Below are 23,676 nucleotides of genomic sequence, written 5' to 3'. Positions count from 1 at the left end.
GCTAATGGGAGCAATCAATTTCTACCACTAAATCACTTTAAAAATGCATTCAAAAATCGTCAACAATACTTCATTTACGTTACATGACCTGTATAATAACCAAACTGTAGCGAGATTGTTATTACAAGAGCGAACACTGAGGAACTCTTTTTCTAGCGTAAAAACACATCGCCGTGATTTTATCAGCGAAAGGGGCTTTGTTCCGCAGCAAGTCTTTAATTGTCATGAGACCGAAAAACATGCCAGAGCGGACCTTTATTACAGCAAAGAAAAAGGCACACAAGCCAATGAAGAATCGCTTCACACTGCTATTTTGTGCCAACGCTAGCGGTGACTACATGAAGCCCCTGCTGCACAAGGTAAAATTACGTTTCTTGTTTTGTTTTTTATTGTAGCAACATGGTGGTTAACATTTTGGAGCGCACAAACAAGACTTGTGTGTGTGTGCGTGTTGACATTTAAGCTTGCTGTAATGTTGTTTGGATAAAAGACATTGTTGAGCCATTACCCCCTATATATAAGGTATATATATACATTATAGTATCTTCAAAGTGTGCCGGTTTTTTTTTTGTCCTGTCCAGCTTCTCAGGCAAATCATATAGTTGATGTAGATGCCCATATCGGCTGTTCAGATTTACTTTACAAAAGAGAAGTGTAGAATACTTCTCTTGTTGCCTTATTTGTATTTGACTTTATTAAATGTATTTATATTATCATTTGATGCAGTCGGGCCGGAGCAGGAGGGGATAGAAAAAGAAAAAAAGGAAGACAGAGGGGGGAATTGTGGGGACAAGAGGGGGATTAGACAGAGAGACAAAAACAACAACAGCAAACACAACAATAACAACAACAACAACAACAGTAGAGCAACATCAGCAAATACGATATGTACAAATATGATGGTAAAAGTGATAGCAAAGAAGCAATTAGCGAAATAAATAATAATACAGAAATGACAATGAGCAGTATTACACAACAAATGGAGCAATACAAATACCAATAGAAATAGCGTTATTGATAATGAACAATACCAATAATTTACCTCTATTATCAACAATACAGTTGTTCAAATGCAACAATACATATACGTAATGATAACTAGAGATACAAAAGAATGCAGAAAAATGGAGGGGAAGAAAGAGAAGCAACCTATATTAACCTTGTAGATTGTTATAGTAACAATAGGTTAAGCTTTGTCAGTGTGCCATGTGTTACCCAGTTTCCCCTAGGGCAACAACATTAAGATATGTTTGATGAAACGTGATTATGTGCATGAGTGTATGTATGCATATGTACTTGTATATGTACAGAATGTGTATATGTATGTTTGTACAGTGAATGTGTATGTACACCATGTGTATATGTATGTTTGTACAGTGAATGTATATGTACAGTATGTGTATGTTTGTACAGTGAATGTGCGTTTGGATGTACGAACTTTGAGTATGTAGGTATGTACTGTATTTGTGTATGTATGTGGGAGCGTAGGTATCTATGTATGTATGTGTGTATGAATAACGGTATGTATGTGAGTATATGTGTATTTGTATGTACAGTATATTTGACTCCGTGTGTGTGTGGGAGCCAGAGTACGGCTCCAGCCACCCAGAGATCCCAACCCACAAACAGCAAGTGTGGTGCCCAGGGAACCAGGGACCACCGGCCCCACGGCCATTACCCCTACATACATTATAGTATCTTCAAAGTGTGCCGTTTTTAATTTAAAAAAAGGGACATTTGTTGAGGCTAGAACCAATTATTACTGTCTAAATAGTTTCTTATGGTGAACTCTGCTTCACTATACAAACGTATTGATATACAAACCATGTTCAAGAACCATTCATAAATTGAGGTTCCACTGTCGTTAAAATTAAGTTTATTGCTATGTAATACTCTAAAAGTTGTGTACAGGGCAAATCTGCATTCTTGCCCTTTTGGCCCAATTCTGCAGTCTTCTCTACTGACCATACCTACTCCCTTTCGATTAGTCAGGGGTTGAGGGGTCACCACCTGCCACCGCCAGGCAAACAGTAAGTTGACTTTCTAAAGCTATGACTTGAGTAATTCACAACATGTCGTGGAACTCTCGTCCCAGACTGTTCAAAAGATGTGAATATCAAACCAAGAATAACTTGATAACACACCAACCTTATGATATCATAGAACAGGAGTACAAGCTTCAAATATATACATAAGTCTAAAAAGTACGAAATATAAGATAGGGCCTCTTTAAGTTCACTACTCACTCTCTGCAAGAGGTATAGAAATGATGACTCCGTTGCCGGTGCCAATCCACAGACGATTACGCGACACCATGAGAGCCGTGATGCGCACAAACGAGAAGCCCAGTTTCCCTGTACCTGTGAAATGGATGTTAGTAGTTGCAAGTCAGACTTTGACTCCTAATGGTGGATTAATAGAACAAGACAGGGAACCAACCCAACATCTTGCTGACGTAGGGCTCGATGTCCACGTCTTGCAGGTGCTGGAAGGTGCGGGCGTGGAACAACCTGAGAGTGGAGTCCAGCCTGATGGACACCCAGATGCCGTCACCATCCCAAGCCAGCTGACGCACCTGGCTCTCTTTACGAGGGTGAGCGTCAAATGACTTCTGCAAAGTAAAATGAATGGTTGTAACCAGCGAGCTCACGCCGAAACATGAACAGCATGAACATCAGAGTTGTATGAGAGATACTACGGATTGTTGTGGTTTTTGTCTATCAAAGCCAGGAAAAGTATTGTGATCATTCGGAATTTGACCTAAATTTCCATGAGAAAACTTAACAAAAATCCTCATCAAGTCATCATGATGCCACGCACGTCCACAGCAGATCTCATGAGATGTCAGCATAATTTATAAGAATTTAATTTAGCAGTGAGACTGGAAAATATTTTTTGTTGCCAATCAAAATAATAGCCAATAATATAGTAAGTGTGAAATAAGTTTTGTTTTGAAAATTGTCTACACTTTGCCTCGGAGTAGAAAAACTAAATTCCTTGGAGAGCTTCTTCACAAAGGAGATGGGGCTGCATTAAAAGATAATATCAGCAGACAGGTTTATCGCTATAGGTAATTCTCATGCACAAACCTTGCTCTGCATAATTTATGGTGACAGGCTTGCAAATAAAGCAATGAAGCATTAAAAAATGCTTTGGCACATAAAATTATGGCATAGCCTGGATATTAGTAACATTCTTTTCGGGTGCCATTGTCTTCCATTACCATGGGAGGGGACAAGATAATTGAATAATAGTAACTTTTTTATGAAAAAAAAAAAGTCAATATTTGTTTCTATGCTGGTTCGTAAAAATATTGCTCGACTGAAACCGACTTGTGGCGCCAAAAAGGTTGGGGAGTGCTGATCTCAAAGTGGAACTTTTATGTGACTATGCTAAATGACATGGTAGAAACATGATGATAACCATAGAACCAGAAGTTTACCTAATTTCTAAGTGAGGAAGTCTCATTCCTGTCTGCTGAGCACAAGGCTAAGACAACAACAATTTATATTTACATACACTGTATTTATAACGATTAAGTGTGGGGAAAAAAGTGTAAAAGGCTAAGATAAAGGACTTGCCTCCCAAGCACTGGCAGAAATCTCCCTCTAAATCAATCAATCAATCAATCTTTATTTATATAGCCCTAAATCACAAGTGTCTCAAAGGGCTGCACAAGCCACAACGACATCCTCGGTACAAAGCCCACATACGGGCAAGGAAAAACTCACCCCAGTGGGACATCGATGTGAATGACTATGAGAAACCTTGGAGAGGACCGCATATGTGGGTAACCCCCCCCCCCCTCTAGGGGGGGGGTTACACAAAACGGTGCATACACCATTTACTGTTCTTACAGTCCTTACAGTCATTGTATACATTATATAATGGCAACAATCTCAAAATTCTATTTACCATATTTTTCGGACTATAAGTCGCTACTTTTTTCCCACACTTTGAACCCTGCGGCTTATAAAACGGTGCGGCTAATTTAAGGATTTTCCTTCAGTAACAGCCATAATGTTTTGTATTCAAGAAATAACTTTCATAGAACAACGACACCGAGACTGAAAAGGTGTGTTATTGTTTGTGCTATGGCGCCATCGCTTGGACGAGTTCGCTCACTGCAGATGCTGCGAGTTGAAAGTGTATTTCCTGTTTTGTGCCTTCAACTGGAAGTATTCTGCTCGAAAGAATTCTTAATTTATCACTCCAAGCAACGTTTGTAAGTTTTACAATATAACTAAAACAATTCATACTTACTAAACCGTCCCATGTGTGATCTGTAAGAGTGTTTTCATGCATATTTGCACATGCTATTGTAATGTAATCAACCTAGCGCCGTTAGCATTAGCTAATATGCTAACACGATTACAAGTGTCTGTGTTAGTATTATTAACTTACAATGGCATTCTTTTTGTATGGTTTCAATTTTGTAAATTCACCAAGTCTGTTTAGCTGATTGGAGAGCAGCTAGTGGGTCCATGATGATGACTCCGGTTTTGTTGTGACAGGCACCGTTTGGAAACAATTAAGGTATGTAAATGAACATTTACAGGATCTTTTGTATCGGTATATATCTGCCGCTTATAGTACGGTGCGGCTAATATATCTAAACATTTTTATAATTTGTTAAATTTGGTGGGTGCAGTTTAAATACCGGTGCGCTCTATAGCCCTAAAAATACGGTACTTTATTCCAAGTGGTCGGTTATACTGCTTAAAGGTACAATACAGCGCCTTTTTGCATAAACTTGTGTTATAGACACAGTTTTTCCCCCCTTTTTTGAGCTTTGCTTGGGAAGATATTCGACTTTAGATTTATGTGGGATGGAGTAGTAATTCTACTTCACATTTTGGGGTTCTTGAAACGGAACAAAAAGATTTTAACCATTCTCTTGTCACTCGTGCTTGCATGTTCCCAAAGCACACCGATTGTAGTAAGAACATCCATCCATCCATCCATTTTCTACCGCTTATTCCCTTTGGGGTCGCGGGGGGCGCTGGAGCCTATCTCAGCTACAGTAAGAACAATGTATCATAATATGCAAAGGTCAGTGTAGATGCTTATTTTGTGTAGTTATATAAGTAATACATTGCTGATGAAATAATTCTAAAAAAATGATAGCACTTTATATGTTGTTGAAAGGCCTGTTGAAGGCTTGTATATTGTACCTCTATCTTCATAGCTTTGGGCTGCACCACAAAGATCTTATTCCTGAAGCCACACCACACATTGTCGTGTACCACAGTCATGCACCGGATGGAAGAGTGAGGTCTCCCCAAGTCAAGCAGATGGTAGTTAGTCAGATCCCACTGGCCGTCTGATACCAAAAAACATGAGTTTTTGTTGATCTTAGTTGTTTGTCGAGGTGAAATCATGCGTCTGCTCACCAATTCCACGGTGGAAGATGGCTAACGTGCCATCAGACAGGCCAACCAGGGTACGCCCTTTGACGTGTCTGTGGTAGAAAAACAGAAAATCACAAGTCAAGTTGGAAAATAAGTATTAAAGCAGGAGTTCTCGAAACTAACTTACACAATGCCAAGCACAGAGTCTTTCAGCTTTACAGAGTGGAGACACTTCTTCCACTGTTCCACCGAAGAGTGGACATACACGCTAGAGGGAAATGCAGTTACATTTGATTGAATTTTGCTCACATAATATATATATATATATATATATATATATATATATATATATATATATATATATATATATAACATACACCCCACACAGTATACTGTATATGCTGTATGCAGAAATGTGTAATTTGTAACAGAGGGTGACAACATTTGAATCTTACTATCCATTCTGTGCCCCGAGCCACATGGTGGGCAGGACGCTGCTCATCTTCTGGGCCTCTTCTCTCATCAGATCCTGCTCTTCTGCTTTGGTGTTTGAACTCACGCCATCTTTCACCAGGTCACATCTACTAACAACATTATATACATGGTCATGGTCTTGTTGTTTCAGACATGCTTAACGCGTTACATTAAGGAACATCATGTGGTTACATTTCAGCGAGTCAACATGTCTGAATATGAATCCGTTGTAAATGATATAGCTTGTGCAATGTTAAAGGAAAATGGGAAATAAAGGAAAAGGGTGGAGTGCCATCTCCGGGTTGAGGAGGAGACCCTGCCCCAAGTGGAGGAGTTCAAGTACCGAGGAGTCTTGTTCACGAGTGAGGGAAAAGTGGATCGTGAGATCGACAGGCGGATCGGTGCGGCATCTTCAGTAATGCGGACGCTGTATCGATCCGTTGTGGTGAAGAAGAAGCTGAGCCGGAAGGCAAAGCTCTCAATTTACCGGTCGATCTACGTTCCCATCCTCACCTATGGTCATGAGCTTTGGGTTATGACCGAAAGGACAAGATCACGGGTACAGGCGGCCGAAATGAGTTTCCTCCGCCGGGTGGCGGGGCTCTCCCTTAGAGATAGGGTGAGAAGCTCTGCCATCCGGGGGGAGCTCAGAGTAAAGCCACTGCTCCTCCACATCGAGAGGAGCCATATGAGGTGGTTCGGGCATCTGGTCAGGATGCCACCCGAACGCCTCCCTCGGGAGGTGTTTAGGGCACGTCCAACCGGTAGGAGGCCACGGGGAAGACCCAGGACACGTTGGGAAGACTATGTCTCCCGGCTGGCCTGGGAACGCCTCGGGATCCCCCGGGAGGAGCTGGACGAAGTGGCTGGGGAGAAGAAAGTCTGGGCTTCCCTGCTTAGGCTGCTGCCCCCGCGACCCGACTCGGATAAGCGGAAGAAGATGGATGGATGGATGGATGGGAAATAAAGATGTTAAAATAATGATCAAAAATAAAAAGGAAACAGGAGTAAATACAAAAGTAATAATTATATAAAAAAATAAATATACAACAGAAATGTATATGTAAATAATAATAAATATTGAATAAGTCAGCAAAGACATTAATTCAAATTAAAATGGAGAACGGTTTACTACTTACCATATAACCAACAAAAAGGTTTAAAAGTGTACAGTAAATTATATCAAGATGGAAGAACTAATGGCATACAATTCAAGAGTTTATGTGGCAGTTCAGTTATTCGACAATTTTAGAATGAATGCTCTTTTTGTAACAGTGATTATTTCAAACACAATAGTAACAGAATGTGGATGACCAGCTTGTAATGTTCCAACATTTCTAATGTTTGCAATGATTGATGATGAATTGTATAATGCTGAAAATAAACAGAATCACATTGTACCTGATAATTATGCAACTACATGCTTTGTAAAGTGGATTATTAGTACTTTTTGGCATTTTAATTTTTAGAGGGGTGGTCAGTTCCACGGTTTATTGGACTAATTGCCTTCCAAACATTATAGTACCGTAGATTATTTTGCATATCTCATAAGGAGTGTTGCAGGAAGGGGACAAGTGAGTAGAGCTGGATGGATTGTCCAAATATTGATATATGTAACAAATTAGTAAAGAGCAAACTTTTACTTAGCATTCTGTGCTATAAGGGTCCAATGTTTGTTCACCTACACAGGACTATTCCCCTGGGATTACCTTTGAGAGTAGTTGGCTGGGGTGCCTGCTGCTTGGTGAAATCCCAGAGGATCAGTGAAGACCTGTTCAGTGTGGACTCCTTTTAGGTTTTCTTTCTCACCAGCGCACCCTCCACTATCCTCAGTGGCCTCTGCTTGTCTGGATTCTAGTTGGAACATTCACACAGCGAGTAATAGGGAAGTGGGTATGAAAAACATTTTTTTAGAGAAATATTAATAATAATTACCTGTCTTTCCATTTTCTTGGCATGCACTACCTGCTGTCTGAGGGACAGCTGTTGCTCCCTCAGCTGTACAGCCCACAACAGTAATGCCTCCAAGCACGCCATCACTGTCTGCTGTACTGCTACCGCTGTCGGATAAACTGGCTTTGTCAGCTGGTGCAGATTCTGAACTCAAGGTTACCTCTTCACCTGCAGGATAGTCTGTCTCCCTTGCACCTGAACAACAAAATACAGTAACAAATACATTGGGTGGATTCACGTGTGTATGTCTCTGTAGAGTTACTTTTTTGAGCAAATCAAAAACATGCTTCAAACGGTTATCATAAGCACAAACATAATGTTTTACGTCTTGATCACAGTATTTCATTCCGAACATGCATACAGTTACAGAGTGGCACGGCACAAACTTCCAATTTGTCATTACAACATGTCCCAAAAGGAGAAGGAAGAAAGAGAGCTCTTTTATTTCCTATATTTTTCCATTCAAAAGTGATTTCTATTTGTTCACATTCTGTGCTCAATCCGCAGCACTAACAAACACTTTAAAAATAAATCAATTAAGGTATTATGAATAAATAGCTGTTTATAATGTGTGATTCACGTAATGGCATGAATAAGATGAGCAAATGTTTTGATAAGGTTCAAGAGGGTTATCCGGATTCTTCTTTCTTGTACTTTGCAAACACTTTGAACAGTTTCTTAAACTGGATCATATTAGTACTTTGTTTGACTTCTTAGCTTAATCCAAGGATGTCCAAGCTACGACCTGCAGGCCAGGTGCAGCCCGCTGAAATCTTCAGTGCGGCCCGAGAGACATAAGTTTATTAAGAACATTTGCCCACGGCCTGTTTTTGCCTAAATTTAGCCCCATGCCGACTAAATTGGAATGAAATTGCCGCCCTAGCTTGGGTGAAGATTAAATCGATGGTTAAATGACCACGAATTTCATTCGAAAGTGACTAGAGCACAGTATCAATATATATGACCCAATCCAAACAACTTTCCCCACTCATGTTGTGAAACAAACAACAAATAAAGTCAACATACGGTCGCACATAACTCACATCCTGCTCATTGAACTTAGTGGACATTATAAAACACATATATATAATTTTAAAATACACATATATATGCATCCATTACAGGGCATGATTGGTGATATACAAAAACACTCTCTCTACAAGTATCCATGTTTGGCGCATTTTAGCTGCTTGATATTTCTGATTGATTACAAAACTTTAAGGATGTCGTTAAATAAATAAACAAGGTAGGAGTCGAACGTTCACATACTTTTAATATTCAATGGTTTATTGTAGGGTAAAGGGTCAAGTTGAAGGAATTGAAGTTATGTGTTGTGGTTCAGTCTGTTGTACTGTAGCTTGCTTTCATGCAATCTGAAGTGTTATTTTTGTACAAATGATTGTAGTTACACCACAATCATCGCTCTGCCGTGTGGCAAAAAAACTTAATATGTGTATTTGTGTATGCGTCTCATTATGGCGTCTAAATTTTGTAAGCGCAAAGGTAGATTTTGAAGACAGAAAAATATATTTTACAAGCACAGATCCATCCATCCATTTTCTACCGCTTGTCCCTTTTGGGGTTGCGGGGGGTGCTGGAGCCTATCTCAGCTGCATTCACAGATATTATATTCAAAAAATAAATTAAACTGTTTGCGCGAATATAAATCTATTTTGTGCACAATAAAAATAAAAGTGTTTGCATATTTGATGTTATCCAAATTAACATTCAATAATTACTGCTGTCTGCAGTCAGACCGATGCGCTCTCTCGTGGCCCCTCTCTTCCGCTCCGCAGTCAGTTTTTTTCTACACCAACACAGATTTCTGCTGTGCCACACGCAAGTTTTGACACACTGTTATATTTGTGTCAATCAGAGAGCTGGACAAATGTACGCTCTGATTGGCTGCTTGCTCTCCAATGAGGTTGCCCTGAAAAACAATTTTCAACATAGCAGCGCTATATAGAGTGGAAAGAGTGACTTTAAAATGTAAGTGTAGCTTTATTTATTCATTTAAAACATCTAAAACCATAAATGTAAAACTAGGTTGACGGCAGTGGTATAAATATGTGTTCAAATATGAGACCTCGGCTATCACCTCTTTACCCCGAGAGAGTTGATTGATTGATTGATTGATTGAGACTTTTATTAGTAGATTGCACAGTACAGTACATATTCCGTACAATTGACTACTAAATGGTAACACCCGAATAAGTTTTTCAACTTGTTTAAGTCGGGGTCCACGTTATTCAATTCATGGCCATTGCAGACGACTTCATGCCCAGAGCTATTTTAAACGTTTAGAAGTAAAAGCCTAACATCTTTTCTTTTGATATATATACACCTAAATAGCTTGACTCATGTCTTATTGATGTGTGACTCTAATAGTTGATATTTTTGAACTATGTTTACAATTTAAATCACATTAGTTGTTCTTGGGCGCTATGTACATTTTTATTTCACTGGAAAATGTATGTATGTATTTAAACCACTGTTATTGTGAGCTTGTGTTTAGGACAATCAAGGAGGAAATGGACCACCAAGACAATTTAAAGGACAACAGAGCAACAATAAATGGATATAATAACGTGCGGGTTTGGCTGATCTGTACTGCTGTTGGGATTCATTTCTTGCCTTAATTGCAACTATTCCAAAATAGGGGAATATATTCAATTATTACAAATGGAATGGAATGTCACTTAATTTTTACAATTACAATTACAGTTGCAAGTACAAAAAAATCATCAACTGCTATATCGTAGAGCCAAATGATTATTTGGAATTATTTAAAAATAATAGTCTGGACTTTTACAAAAGCATTTATATTCCCTATAGCTTTAAAACATGTTTAAAATATGATTAGTTTTATTTTTAGTACTTACTAATAATTGTACGGTATTTTTAATTAAAGCAGAGACCATGATTGGCAACCATAAACCATTAGGAAATTAAATATTATGTGAATAAAGCTTTTTATTCTATCCTAATCTAATCCTTGATTATGGCAGACTATATGCAGGCGTGCTAATTGAATTTAATGAAAAAGACTGAAAATGAGCCGAGGGTCTGAGGGCCGCAGCCAGGTCCCCACCTTCATCAAAATGAATCACTATATCTGTTTCAGTCACTATGTTATTTAGTCACTACAGTAATTACAACTTGCGTTCACATCCACAGGAACCACATGGGTTAGCCTACTCTAGACAGTATTTACAATCTTACTAATGTTCACTTCACAGCCACAGATGGTTCATCCAGCTTTTTACATTATTTACACATTGCTTTGGTTTATTCACACATTACTTTGACATTTTTGCTTTGATGGCTCTGACATGAGCCTTCCTGGAAAATTTCTGAGCAGCTTGCATTTTCCTTTTTGTTTCTGCTTTAGTGGATTCTGCCTCAGATTTGTAAAGCCAATTTCTGTCTCTTTGTCTCCCTCTCCACTTCTAACTGCTCCAAATGCAAAAATCATAAAGAGTACCGTATTTTTCGGATTAAAAGTCGCAGTTTTTTTCATAGTTTCTCCGGAGTATATGCGACATATACTCCGGAGCGACTTATGTGTGAAATTATTAACACATTACCGTAAAATATCAAATAATATTATTTATCTCATTCCCGTAAGAGACGAAACAAATGTCCGCAATCGTCACACACACACATCAGCAATCGTCACACACGTCAACCAATAAGAATTCAGCGGGGGTGGGTCATTGCAGAAGTGGGTCATGGGATGCTAACTGCTGCTACATCCGTAGCTATTAAAATGGATTATTTCAACATTGGCGGTAACTTATAAAAACTGAGAAGGGCTGAACTAAAATGGCACCGAAAAGGAAATCATATACTGCAGATTACAAGCCGGACGTAGTGAAATATGCAGCAGAAAACGGCGATCGAGCAGCAGAAAGAAAGGAAACGGCACATACCAGAGGCGACACCGGGGAGGAAGATTTCATCGGATTTAGCGATCGGGAGTGACAAATTGTTTGGTAAACGTATAGCATGTTCTATATGTTATAGTTATTTGAATGACTCTTGCCATGATGTGTTGCGTTAACATACCAAGCATGTTCTCAGTTGGTTATTTATGCGTCATATGGCGTACACTTATTCAGCCTGTTGTTCACTATTCTTTATTTATTTTAAATTGCCTTTCAAATGTCTATTCATGGTGTTGGATTTTATCAAATAAATTTCCCCCAAAAATGCGACTTATACTCCAGTGCGACGTTCATATGTTTTTTTCCTTCTTTATTGTGCATTTTCGGCCGGTGCGACGCATACTCCGGAGCGACTTATAGTCCGAAAAATACGGTACAAATAATGTTTATTCTATTAGCTAACTTCCTTTATCTAAATAGTCATTTGTTATTTATAGCATGAATAACAAATATCTTGCCGTAATGTTGTTTATGTTTCAAAATTATTCAACTATTCAATGGCAAAATATAAACAGTAGAAAAAATTAACAAACGGACAGCTACTGTCTTGTTCTAAAACACCAATAAAAATGAAATTTTGCATTTAGACAGGCTATACTGTAGCAAAAGTCATCACATGTCTGCCACAATCATGTGTGTTCTTAAATGTGTATTCCACGTATTCCATGTCGAGAGCAGTTTTGATTTGGGCTTACATGGTAAACAACTAAAATGAATGTGTTGGGCATTGTTTTATGCAGGCGCATTGTTTTATGCAGGCGCATACATTTGTCCAAATGTGGCCAAGTAGATGCATTGTGGCTTTCTTGGACGTCGTCTACATCGCTAAAAGAAAAATCTAAAGAAGAGAATCACTCTTTCTGACATCTTCCACTAGTTTTTTTTAATATATAAATCGCCCGCTTGAATATTCCCTCTTCTCTACTTCGACTCTCTCGTCGTCATTTAGTATGTCCCCGCCCTATTTTGCCTCTGACTGTCCTGTCTGTAATGTTTTGCCCTAATCTTAACCAATCTTGATTCATCATAGTAAACCAACCAACCAATCATGGATTTTCTTATACGTAAACCAACCAATCATCATTGATGTTTCCCATATGGTTTGTCCCCTGCCCGTGGAGTTACTTTGCTACATAGCTTCGATGTTTACGTTAATCATTTTTAATGGAAAACCGTAGTTATTACCACTGGATTATCAAAAACCATACTCATTACGGGAAAACCGTAGTTGTTGGCAGGTATGGCAAAGAGACGGATCAAGAAAAAAACGAAGAAAAACTGAAAATGTTTTTTTATATTTTTACAGAGATAAAAAAGATGGATTTCCGACGATAGACGGAAGAAATCCCATGCCTAGATGTAATATGGAAAATTGTAAATTGTTCTTTGAGTGCATCACGAAAAGCCCACTGTGTTTAATGCCCTTTAATTTATATTTTAACCTTCTAAAATGGTTATTTGAGTGCAATTGGAAACATATGTTTAATGTATTGTAAGATATTCTGTTAAAATAAAGCCAATATTGACATTTTTCGTAATTCCCTTTATTTGGAAAAGTATCAAAAAGTATCGATATACATTTTGTTACTGGTACCAAGTCATTGGTACTGGTACCAAATCATTGGTACCGGGACAACCCTAATATATATTGTTACTTTATATATATTTTTTAACCCAATGCGGTCCCCGAGTCAAAAGGTTTGGACACCCGTGGCTTAATCCATTTAATTTTTTAATTCCACATACTGATATACAACTTGGATGTTGTACGTACATCCAAATGTTTTAAGTTACATTTTCATCTAAGGTTATAAAGTAGGAAGGGGATTCATGATAAATTAAGGGGTGCACTATCTACTTTAGCCGCCAGATGGAAGTAGGGTTTTGAATATATTTAATAATGTGTTTTATGGCAATTCCAAGTTTGACCACAGCGTCAGGTGCTATGTAGAATTGCACTTTCCATCATTTTCAGCAGATTGTATTGCAAAGTAATTGTTTGACTTTCTCTTCTACTGTTACCGAAAAGCAAGATTCAAAATAGTCTGTTTTTGTCAAACCATCTCTTTAATTTATAAATTGTTATTTATAATTGTTATTATTTGTATTAGCTTATGTGTTCTCTCCTGAACAAAAGGCAGTTGTGCCGTCTGCAAATAGTATTAACTTCAAGTCCTCTATGATTTTACAAATGTTGTTTATATAGAGATTTAAAAATGTTGGTCCCAGTATTAAACCCTGGGGTACGCCGTAACATATATTTAGCGCCGTAAACGTGTATTCGCCTAGCTTCAAGTACTGCTTTCTGTTGGTTAAATACGGTACCTTCTTACCTTGTTAAAGACCAAGCCTCTGATGCCATATCATTCTAATTTGTTAATAAAGATATTAGCAATTTTTGTGTTAAATGCTTTTGTTAAGTCCATAAACACTGCAGCTGCACACTGTTCACCATCCACTGCATGGGTAATTTTTTTCATTATTGTGATTAATGTAATTTGCTAGCTGTGTATCCGTATTGGTTGACCGCATGTCTTCCACTTGGAATAAATAATTTAAATTCAATATTGTCATGTCAGCTTATAAAACCCAATAAATCACTCCCAGTTTGTGTAAGAATAAAAAGCGAGACATCGCCCCCACACAAACCTGGTACACTGGCGATGCAGAGGATGTGCGCGTTACACACAAAGAAGATATCCAGGATGGTTCCAGGCTGGTTGGCATCTATAACTACAGCTTTAGTGTTTGACTGAGTGCTGGTACAAATCCACACCAGCGATGACAACTCGTCTTGATGTCGTAGTTCTTCCTGCTGTTCCTGCAAAGATGAAAACAAATCCATTTTTGTGTCTTTTCTTGTAAATATTTTTAATCTCACCTCATTTACATAATTGATTGCAATGGACGCTGTAGATAAAAAGTGAGTGCAAGTAGGATTAGAACTGCAAATGAATTTTCTTCTGTTGATTCTTAGTTTGTCTTTAAATTCATTTTGCTCAGCAGTGTTAAAGGTGCTGTTTGCAACTTGCTCACAAAGCTACAAATATAACAAGAACACCACCGGCTAGCTTTTGTTACCATCAGTGGTTTTAACAGAACACATTTGTTTAACAATTGTCTATATTTTTCACAATTCCAAAGTTAACGCAATAAAAAATTGTACCGGCCCGAATAAAATGATTGGTGTTTACGGCGGTGACTCACCCGGTCTCGTCAACACGTATGTGCAGGGAGCGCATGCACACTTACAAAAGCAGTTCAAAAGAAGTAATGAATAATTTGCAGTAATGTTGTCGTTATGATAGAATATACAGTCTATGACAGCTCACACTAGCTGTCCAAATTGCTGTTATTAGCGAACAACACCTAAAGCTAATCTGTGTGCATGTGTTACGTACATATGTAATTAAGTCATTATGTACAAAAAAGTCGATATACTGTGTAAATGTTGCAAACAGCCCCTTTAAATGTTAAAGTATCACATTTGATCAAAACACTGGAGGGTTGTGACATTCACGAACAAACCGAATCTATTGACTGGCTCATCAACATGAACAATAAAAATTTGTGACAGAGTTCCAGTTGCGATCGTTTTTATCTTTCAATTTTGTTTATTGCGATGTGTTTCACATGAATGCACAAGGGGAGGAGCGCAGCACATGCAGGTCTTTATTTGATGATTTTTTTATTGAGTATTTGTATGTTTTTTTAGGTGTCGCAGAAATATTACAAGTCAAGGCAGCTTTATTTACAAAACTTAATTTGTGAGTCTGCTCTGACTGCAGCTGTGAAACCGACCGCCTGTCAGTTTTTGCGATGACGGAGCAGTACCCACTGCTCTTTGAGGACATTACCTGCAGAGTGTTACGCACTTTAATGTCTCCAAAACATCTGAAAAAGTGACAAGTTTTTTTGCTAGTTGTTTTTGGGGGGGGGAAAGTCGCTAAAAGGAGTTGGAAAGTTGGCAGATTCAGCAAGAACGTCACTGAGTTGGCAACACTGCATCTCTGTGTCTACACTGAGCAGAAGGGGGATGGAGGGGTTACACACTGTAAACTTACAAATATTAGATGCAGAGATTGAAAATGTTTTGTCTAATTGAGATAGTTCCTAGTTTTTTTATTGTACCTTTTTGTAACAATTTGTTCCATGCCGATCATATCAACAAAAGCCATATAAATATTAAACATTTGATATGACTAGATTTTTAGGTAACAATTATTTTACAGGTAATTTGGTAATAAATCAATTCATGCAGCACGAGAAATCTGAGGAACCACTTGGTAGCCAATAAATAGTAGTGCTTTCTTTCGTGAGTCGAACCAAAATAATCCATCACTTTTAAAGTGTCCCTGAAAAGTCTCAAAGACTTGGACCTCAAGTTCTTGATCCAGTTTATCCAGGCTGTTCTGAGATCCTGTTTTCTTTTTTGAGCTCTCTTGTCCAGCCACATCACTGTAAAACACACTGGCACCTACAATGGAACCTCCATCTCTGGTTTTACCCCCAGACAAGTTCACGCCAGCGGCACACCACAGCTGAAACACAAAGACACATGATTTTTCACAAATTTCATCAAGTCCATTATTAATAGGGGTGGGCCATCTTAGGCACCTCATGATTCAATTACGTGCTATGTGTCCATTATTTAACGATTACCAATTATCAATGCATCTTTTTCCCCCATACAGGATTTCTTTTGAACAAGGTAGGCTACATTTGTTAGCATTCATCAAATTAAGTAAACAGATAAAAAGACCCAACACATTTCCCACAACAAAATACTTCTCCTGTAACACAAAGTGCCTTTAGAAATAAGACTTCTTTTAACCAGAATTTTCAATACTAGGAAGTTTAACACAAAGCAAATCCCGTATTTTCCGGACTATAAGCCTCTACTTTTATTCCCCAAGCTTTGAACCCTGCGGCTTATATACCAAGGTGCAGCTAATACAAATGCGGCTAATCTATGGATTTTTCTTCACTAACGGCCATAATGTTTTGTATACAACAAACTTACATAGTAGTAACACACAGACTGAAAAGGTGTGTTATTGTTTGTGCTATGGCGCCATCTTTTGGACAAGTTCAATCAATGCAGGTGCTGCGGGTTGGCAGTCGACAGTATTTCCTTCTGTTTCGAAGTATAAGCGCCATTCCATCTCCTAGTTATCCATAGAGTTTTTTATTTGTATGGTTTCTTAATTCATCACTCTAATCAACGTTTGTAGGTTTTAGCTGCTCGTTTTTAGCTGCTGCAAAAGCAGCCGCTATTCTTCCTGGGGTCTGAAATTTTACAATGCTTTGATAAAAATAAAAAAATGTATACATACGCCGATCGAAATACGGACAGACAGATATTATTTTACACAGAGACAAATCACAATACAGACAGACAACTTAAAACACACACATGCAAATCTGATTACACTCACACACACACACACCCACACACACACACACACACACACACACACACACACACACACACACACACACACACACACACAGAGATACAGACCCACACATTAGTACACAAACACGTGAATTGGATTACAGACGCATAGATTGAGATACGCGTTTGCAAATAATTTTTCTACAATAATACTTTCATAAGTCCGTCCCTTTTAACTGTTTGGGAGGCTTTTTTGTCTAGGCCAACTTGCTAGTGCTGTGGTCTGTGTATATGACTTGCTGTCAAGGAAAATTATGGATTGATTGCCTCTTGTCTCAATGTGATGCATCTACACGACACACTCCTAACTGTTAATAATGGGTTGTCTTTTTGTGTATATAGAGGCAGTATTAGTCCTTGTCATTATCATCATACAATATATTGCATAGAAATATACAATGGACTGTTTTAATTGACACTATTAATTTAACACGATGCCTATTATTACGGCCTGAGCAGCGCAGCAAACCCCGCAGGGCTTATTTTTTCTTCAATACATTTGGACGCCTTTTCGAGGACCTTAACATGCTCAAAAAGTCCCAATATTTTGCAGGCACGTCATGTACTACAACAAATTGTATAGTTCGGGTGTCGCCAGATTTTTGGTGTTGGGTCAGGGCATCGGGAAGGATGTGACCGCAAACATCATGCGTGCCGGTCGACTCGCGTGAACCCCGTGGTGCAACGGGGGCGAGGGTCTGTTCAACGCTGCTCGCAGCTTTAATCATTATTATTAATATCCTTCCGCCGGTTTGGACGCCTTTTTGAGGCCCTTAACATGCACGAAAAGTCACATGCAGCGAAAGATTTCCATATTTAGAGCCTCTCGAAAATTAAATCTAAAAAATAGCTTTTAGCGCAACTTTTAAAGGGGAACATTATCACCAGACCTATGTAAGCGTCAATATATAACTTGATGTTGCAGAAAAAAGACCATATATTTTTTTAACCGATTTCCGAACTCTAAATGGGTGAATTTTGGCGAATTAAACGCCTTTCTATTATTCGCTCTCGGAGCAATGACGTCACAACGTGACGTCACATCGGGAAGCAATCCGCCATTTTCTCACTTTCGTCGGTGTGTTGTCGAAGGGTGTAACAACACGAACAGGGATGGATTCAAGTTGCACCAGTGGCCCAAAGATGCGAAAGTAGCAAGAAATTGGACAAAATTTGTTCAAAATACGAGGCTGTGGGGAAAGCCGACGAAATGGTCAGTCGTTTGTTCCGCACACTTTACCGACGAAAGCTATGCTACGACAGAGATGGCAAGAATGTGTGGATATCCTGCGACACTCAAAGCAGATGCATTTCCAACCTGCTGACATCAACTCCAAAACTGGACAGATCAGCTTTCAGGAAAAGAGAGCGGATGAGGGTATGTCTACAGAATATATTAATTGATGAAAACTTTATTCATTACTCGCGGTTGTACGTAAATTATTATACATAAACTGTGTTTACCAATAATTTAGCTTAAAAACATTTATTTTTTTCAATCATTCGAGTACATTCGGGTAGCCTTGTGTAATGCAGTATTTTGTGTCTATTTAGGTATGGTTAACCTGAGTGCTGAAATCGTGGAAAAATATATGTTCTTAGCGCGCCTGAAATGGGCTGTCTGCACTCTCAAAGTGCATGTTGTTGCCAAATGTATTTCATATGCTGTAAACCTAGTTCATAGTTGTTAGTTTCCTTTAATGCCAAACAAACATACCAATCGTTGGTTAGAAGGCGATCGCCGAATTCGTCCTCGCTTTCTCCCGTGTCGCTTGCTGTCATGTCGTTTTCGTCGGTTTCGCTTGCATACGGTTCAAACCGATATGGCTCAATAGCTTCAGTTTCTTCTTCAATTTCGTTTTCGCTACCTGCCTCCACACTACAACCATCCGTTTCAATACATGCGTAATCTGTTGAATCGCTTAAGCCGCTGAAATCCGAGTCTGAATCCGAGCTAATGTCGCTATACCTTGCTGTTCTATGCGCCATGTTTGTTTATATTGGCATCACTGTGTGACGTCACAGGAAAATGGACGGGTGTATATAACGATGGTTAAAATCAGGCACTTTGAAGCTTTTTTTAGGGATATTGCGTGATGGGTAAAATTTTGAAAAAAACTTCGAAAAATAAAACAAGCCACTGGGAACTGATTTTTAATGGTTTCAACCCTTCTGAAATTGTGATAATATTCCCCTTTAAAGTTAGTAAAAAAAATAGCCCCGTTCACCAGTTTCATATATCAACACAAAAATCGCTGGAGATGTCTATCATGATGTGCCGCACGTAAAAGTCTCAAGAACTCATACTTGAAAACAAACAGGAAGTCAGCCATCTTGGTTTCCGTCGCCCAATTGTCAGTCATAAACAGTGGTGTACTTTAACAAACTCCTCCCAGAAACTTTGAGCAAATGAGCCGCGCTCAAAATGACAGATACTGGACATATAGCTGATAATAATTTGCGGGGGAAAAATGTGCCTACGCCATAAGGTGTGGGCACGGCATGGCGCCAAACTTTGATCTGATGGTTTGCTACACAACTCGAAACGTTAATAACTTGGATCCACAAATTTCCACCTTTATTGTAATTAGTAGAAATTTTGATGGTGACACTCTAAAGTGCTCCATGAGTTAGTACCTGTTCATACCTACTCATAGTGGGGAGAGCCTGACGGTGAATATTGCACTACGCCGTCACTATTCTAACTGTAATTTCTTTACTTTAGGTGATCGGAAACATATAATCAATGATGATAAATTGCAAAAATGTTTTGCTTATGACAGGATGTGGGCGTTGCATGGTGGCAAACTTTGATCTGATGGTTCGCCACAAAACACGAAACATTAATAACACACATAAAAATGGTGACAACCTGAAGTAGCCTATGGGTCAGTACCTATTCATACCTTTTCGTAGTGGGCAGAGCCTGTTGGTGAAATCTGCACCTCGCCATAAACCATCAGACTGTCTTTACTTCACTTTAGATGATAGGATCTTCCTTCTAACTGACATGAGGCATTAAGGTTGGGGTCCAATCATGCTTGAACGTTAATATCGACACTAACATCGATCCCTTGTGGTGAAAAATGTTAACATTCATACCTTCCTTACCACATTCTCCGATCTTCCCCAAATTTTTGTTGGTGCATCACAATTGCATCACTGCAGTTGTGCCAATATCGCCACCTTGTGGTGAAAAATTATATAGATCATAACCTCCTTCCACATGTTCCGATCTTCCTGACATTTTTCATGGTGAGTCGAGGTGTTTGTTGGGACACGACTGTATGACTACTATACAATTATTATTGTTCTTGTATAAATAGTCTTAATTGTCCACAAAAAGTTACTGACTTTATTTAAATAGTGAGGAAGTGAATTCCAAGCCACTATTTTTCTATAGTGCAGTCTTCTGCACTAGGTTAGTTGACAAATATCTCTGAAAAATTAGCTGTAAAGTATTATTCGCTATTTTTTTTTCTAATACAATTGATAATAGAATAATTGATCCTACCCTTGACAGTTAAAGTCAGAAGGAAATTCATCCGTATAACACTCGTCCTAAATGGGAAATTTAGGATGACACGGGCAGCTGTATGTTGACAAACTTGCAGTTTGCATGAATAATCTTCAGTGGTATTTGACCAAATACCAAAACAATGATCTAAATGTGACAAAACTCATGGATTAACTAAAGTTTTCATAAAATTTATACATATATATTTCATACGTTGAAAAAAATAAATATTTTTTGACACCAAGTTGTCCAATATCCTCCATCCCTCTTTTCTAACACTACTAGCATTGCTTTGTCACTTTCTTGTGTCATTTCCAGCCAAATGTACCCATTTATGAAATAAATACTGAATTCAACTCCAAATGTGGCCAGGATATAAATACCTTTTGTCTTGGCTATTGGTATGATCCACAAAAGCTGCAGGAGCTTACCTTCATAGAAGCATCTTTCTCATCCAGAGGTCTAAGGAAGACAGGAACTGGAAGGTCATTCATCTTCTCCTGACCGCCATTACTCTTGGGGATGAAAATAACATTTCAAGAGGACAGATTTACATTCCATGCATTCTGTTATACTGTACATATTCTCTAAACTCTCTGGTAGACATTCACATTTGAATCAATACGGTACCAATTGTCGGTACATTTGCGTGTGTTCAAATGTGTTAGTAAATGTTTATTGTTTTAAAAAAAATCTGATGTTTATTCTCAAAATTTAACACTGAGCTGTGCTGCCCAGTTGTAACCTGTTATTACACTTCTGTGTCTCATTTGCGAGTACTCAATCATACAGTATAATAGACTGCATTCAGTTGCAATTCCAAGATATTACATAGCAGAAAGTGTATAGACTACGGTGTGTTGCCATAACCAGAAAGTAGTCTTTGCCGTTAAGTTCAATGTGCCATATTTTCTTTTGTTGAGATGATGATGTGTTTATACTGTAAGTATTGTACTTATTACACACAAGTGGTTTGATTGTAATGCGCATCCTAGGTGTAGTTTTCATTGCCAAAATTTGAAGGTGTTGAAATAGCCATGTTAAATCGCTAAGGCAAATAGGTAGCATGTAAATGACAAAAACAATATCAATTAACATCGAGCTAGCACATTTTGAAAAGTGGAGCCTTACTGTACTTTTGAGCGCCTTCTTCTTGCTGTGTTGGCATGGGAAAATTGCAACATTACTTGGAGGTAGTCTGGCTTAGTCTGCTCTTAATGCATGACTGCTTATTTCACAGTTAAGTGCTTGAGCCGCTGAGTCTGCAACCGGACGTCACATGCAGAAAAGGTATCGAAATATCGCACTGCTTGATTTTACTTGAATCAGTACCCGGTAGGACCAACAGACTTTGGTCGGTACCAATAAAAGTACAGATTCTGTACTTATCCCTTCTCTTAGCTATAGGTTGATAAATACGGTGTTGTATGTAATGTTATCTGCCTACAGTGGATCGCGATTGTTCCAGAGGAAATTGGTTTTGGTTAAATATTAGAGGAAAATGAGGCTTAATACTTAAAGTTTAGAGTATATTATCTACTTACTTTGTACTTATTGGGTAGGCTCCAGCCGTAAGCCTGCACTCGGTCATCCCCTTTCTGGACATGGGCCTTAACCTGCTGGTACTGTGCCCGCTTCTGTTCTCGCCTTGACATGATGCTTTCAACAGCCAATCTGTTGCAGACAAGCACCAACTCCTTAACAAAAATGCCATTTTCATAGAGATTTGTTTTTATATATCACTAAAATCAGTCACATTTATCATATTAACTTACTCCTCATTGAGGAAATCGAAAGCTTTGCTCTTGTCGCTGGGGAGCTGCTGCAAGGTGGTGCTCCTCTTCTTGACAGACGGTTGAATCTGTGAGGTGGGTGCATTGTACTTGACGTTGACCGAAGCCTCAGCGGCAGGCTTTTTGGATGCGCCGCCCGACGAACTGAACAAACGGCTGAAACTGGAGTTGTAAGGGCAGGGAAGAGAGGGGGGAGAGGTGGGAGGGGAGAGAGGATGGGGGAAGAGCACACGGACAAACATATAGAGGGGTGGACAAAAGCAGTGGCTCTCCAGCAATTGGAGGGTTTCACATTTATAAGGAAGGATGACAACAGAAGTTCTCATGCCAGCCTCCATAAAGGTCACAACTTACACTGATGATGATTCCAATCACGTATCACAATCTCTTGCACCATACGCTTATATTAGCCAAGCAGCTTTGCAATAGTTATGTAGGGTTGCATGGGATGCCGGTTAATATTTTGCACAGGTTGGGATATTAGTGAAGACACAAAGCAACACTGGGCATTTACACATTCCTCTCATCATGAATGGTTAGTGGCATACATATCGTATTTTATTACACAGGCTGTTCTAAATACAACATTCACTGCAACTAAAACATGCTAGCTCAATCATATCGGTGTTCAGGCAACACCTACTCCCACCTTTCTCAGCGCAGAGCAAGCGGCCACTAACGCATGGTAAATAAGTGCACGCTCATGCCTCCTGAACTGTGTTTGCTAACATGCATGTAGCCGAACAGATTAGCGTGAGGTGTTACTTCAATGCAGAACCTTTTATATTTGTAATTTTGTTTTACTTTACTAAGATATTTTGACCTACAGCTACCCTCCCAACATACCGCCTGCACACAGACACATGATAGGCAGAATATAGGACGAACACATGAAAACAAGGAAAGAGAGATTTTAAATTCATCAGATGTCAATCCCCAAAAACAGATATCTCTGTTAACACTTAAATGTGCCCTTTTCTACAACACACCAAATGCATGCCAGGCAAAAACCAAACAAAGGGCCTTATTTAAGAGTCTAATCCCTTTGCCATGATAATCTTTAATTTTGGGGGGTTTATAAACTTGTAACTGAGACCTGAAAATCCACTAACAGAGCAAGTAAGCTCTGGAGTATATTAGTTCAAGTTACTGCTCCGAGACGGGCCACTGTTGAGAGTTTTAC

At 38.8% G+C, this 23,676-nt stretch overlaps 1 protein-coding gene across 3 annotated transcripts in view; it reads right to left on the bottom strand.

The window, feature by feature from the left end:
• spag9b (sperm associated antigen 9b) overlaps window positions 1-23,676 on the bottom strand; it is a 76,365-nt gene that overhangs the window by 5,866 nt on the left and 46,823 nt on the right. For all 3 annotated transcript variants that reach the window (XM_061967191.1, XM_061967192.1, XM_061967193.2), the window contains 13 exons: window positions 22,476-22,655; window positions 22,245-22,374; window positions 21,132-21,215; window positions 16,105-16,266; window positions 14,375-14,546; window positions 7,761-7,973; window positions 7,535-7,679; window positions 5,807-5,935; window positions 5,539-5,619; window positions 5,394-5,461; window positions 5,175-5,323; window positions 2,440-2,611; window positions 2,247-2,360 (listed from right to left, as the gene is read on the bottom strand). In XM_061967191.1, coding sequence (XP_061823175.1) covers window positions 2,247-2,360; window positions 2,440-2,611; window positions 5,175-5,323; window positions 5,394-5,461; window positions 5,539-5,619; window positions 5,807-5,935; window positions 7,535-7,679; window positions 7,761-7,973; window positions 14,375-14,546; window positions 16,105-16,266; window positions 21,132-21,215; window positions 22,245-22,374; window positions 22,476-22,655 — 1,799 coding nt within the window. The remainder of the gene's footprint in view (window positions 1-2,246; window positions 2,361-2,439; window positions 2,612-5,174; window positions 5,324-5,393; window positions 5,462-5,538; window positions 5,620-5,806; window positions 5,936-7,534; window positions 7,680-7,760; window positions 7,974-14,374; window positions 14,547-16,104; window positions 16,267-21,131; window positions 21,216-22,244; window positions 22,375-22,475; window positions 22,656-23,676) is intronic.

The sequence above is a fragment of the Nerophis lumbriciformis genome, linkage group LG11, assembly GCF_033978685.3.
Source record: "Nerophis lumbriciformis linkage group LG11, RoL_Nlum_v2.1, whole genome shotgun sequence".
Lineage (NCBI taxonomy): Eukaryota > Metazoa > Chordata > Actinopteri > Syngnathiformes > Syngnathidae > Nerophis > Nerophis lumbriciformis.
This window is presented reverse-complemented; position numbering and strand designations above follow the sequence as displayed.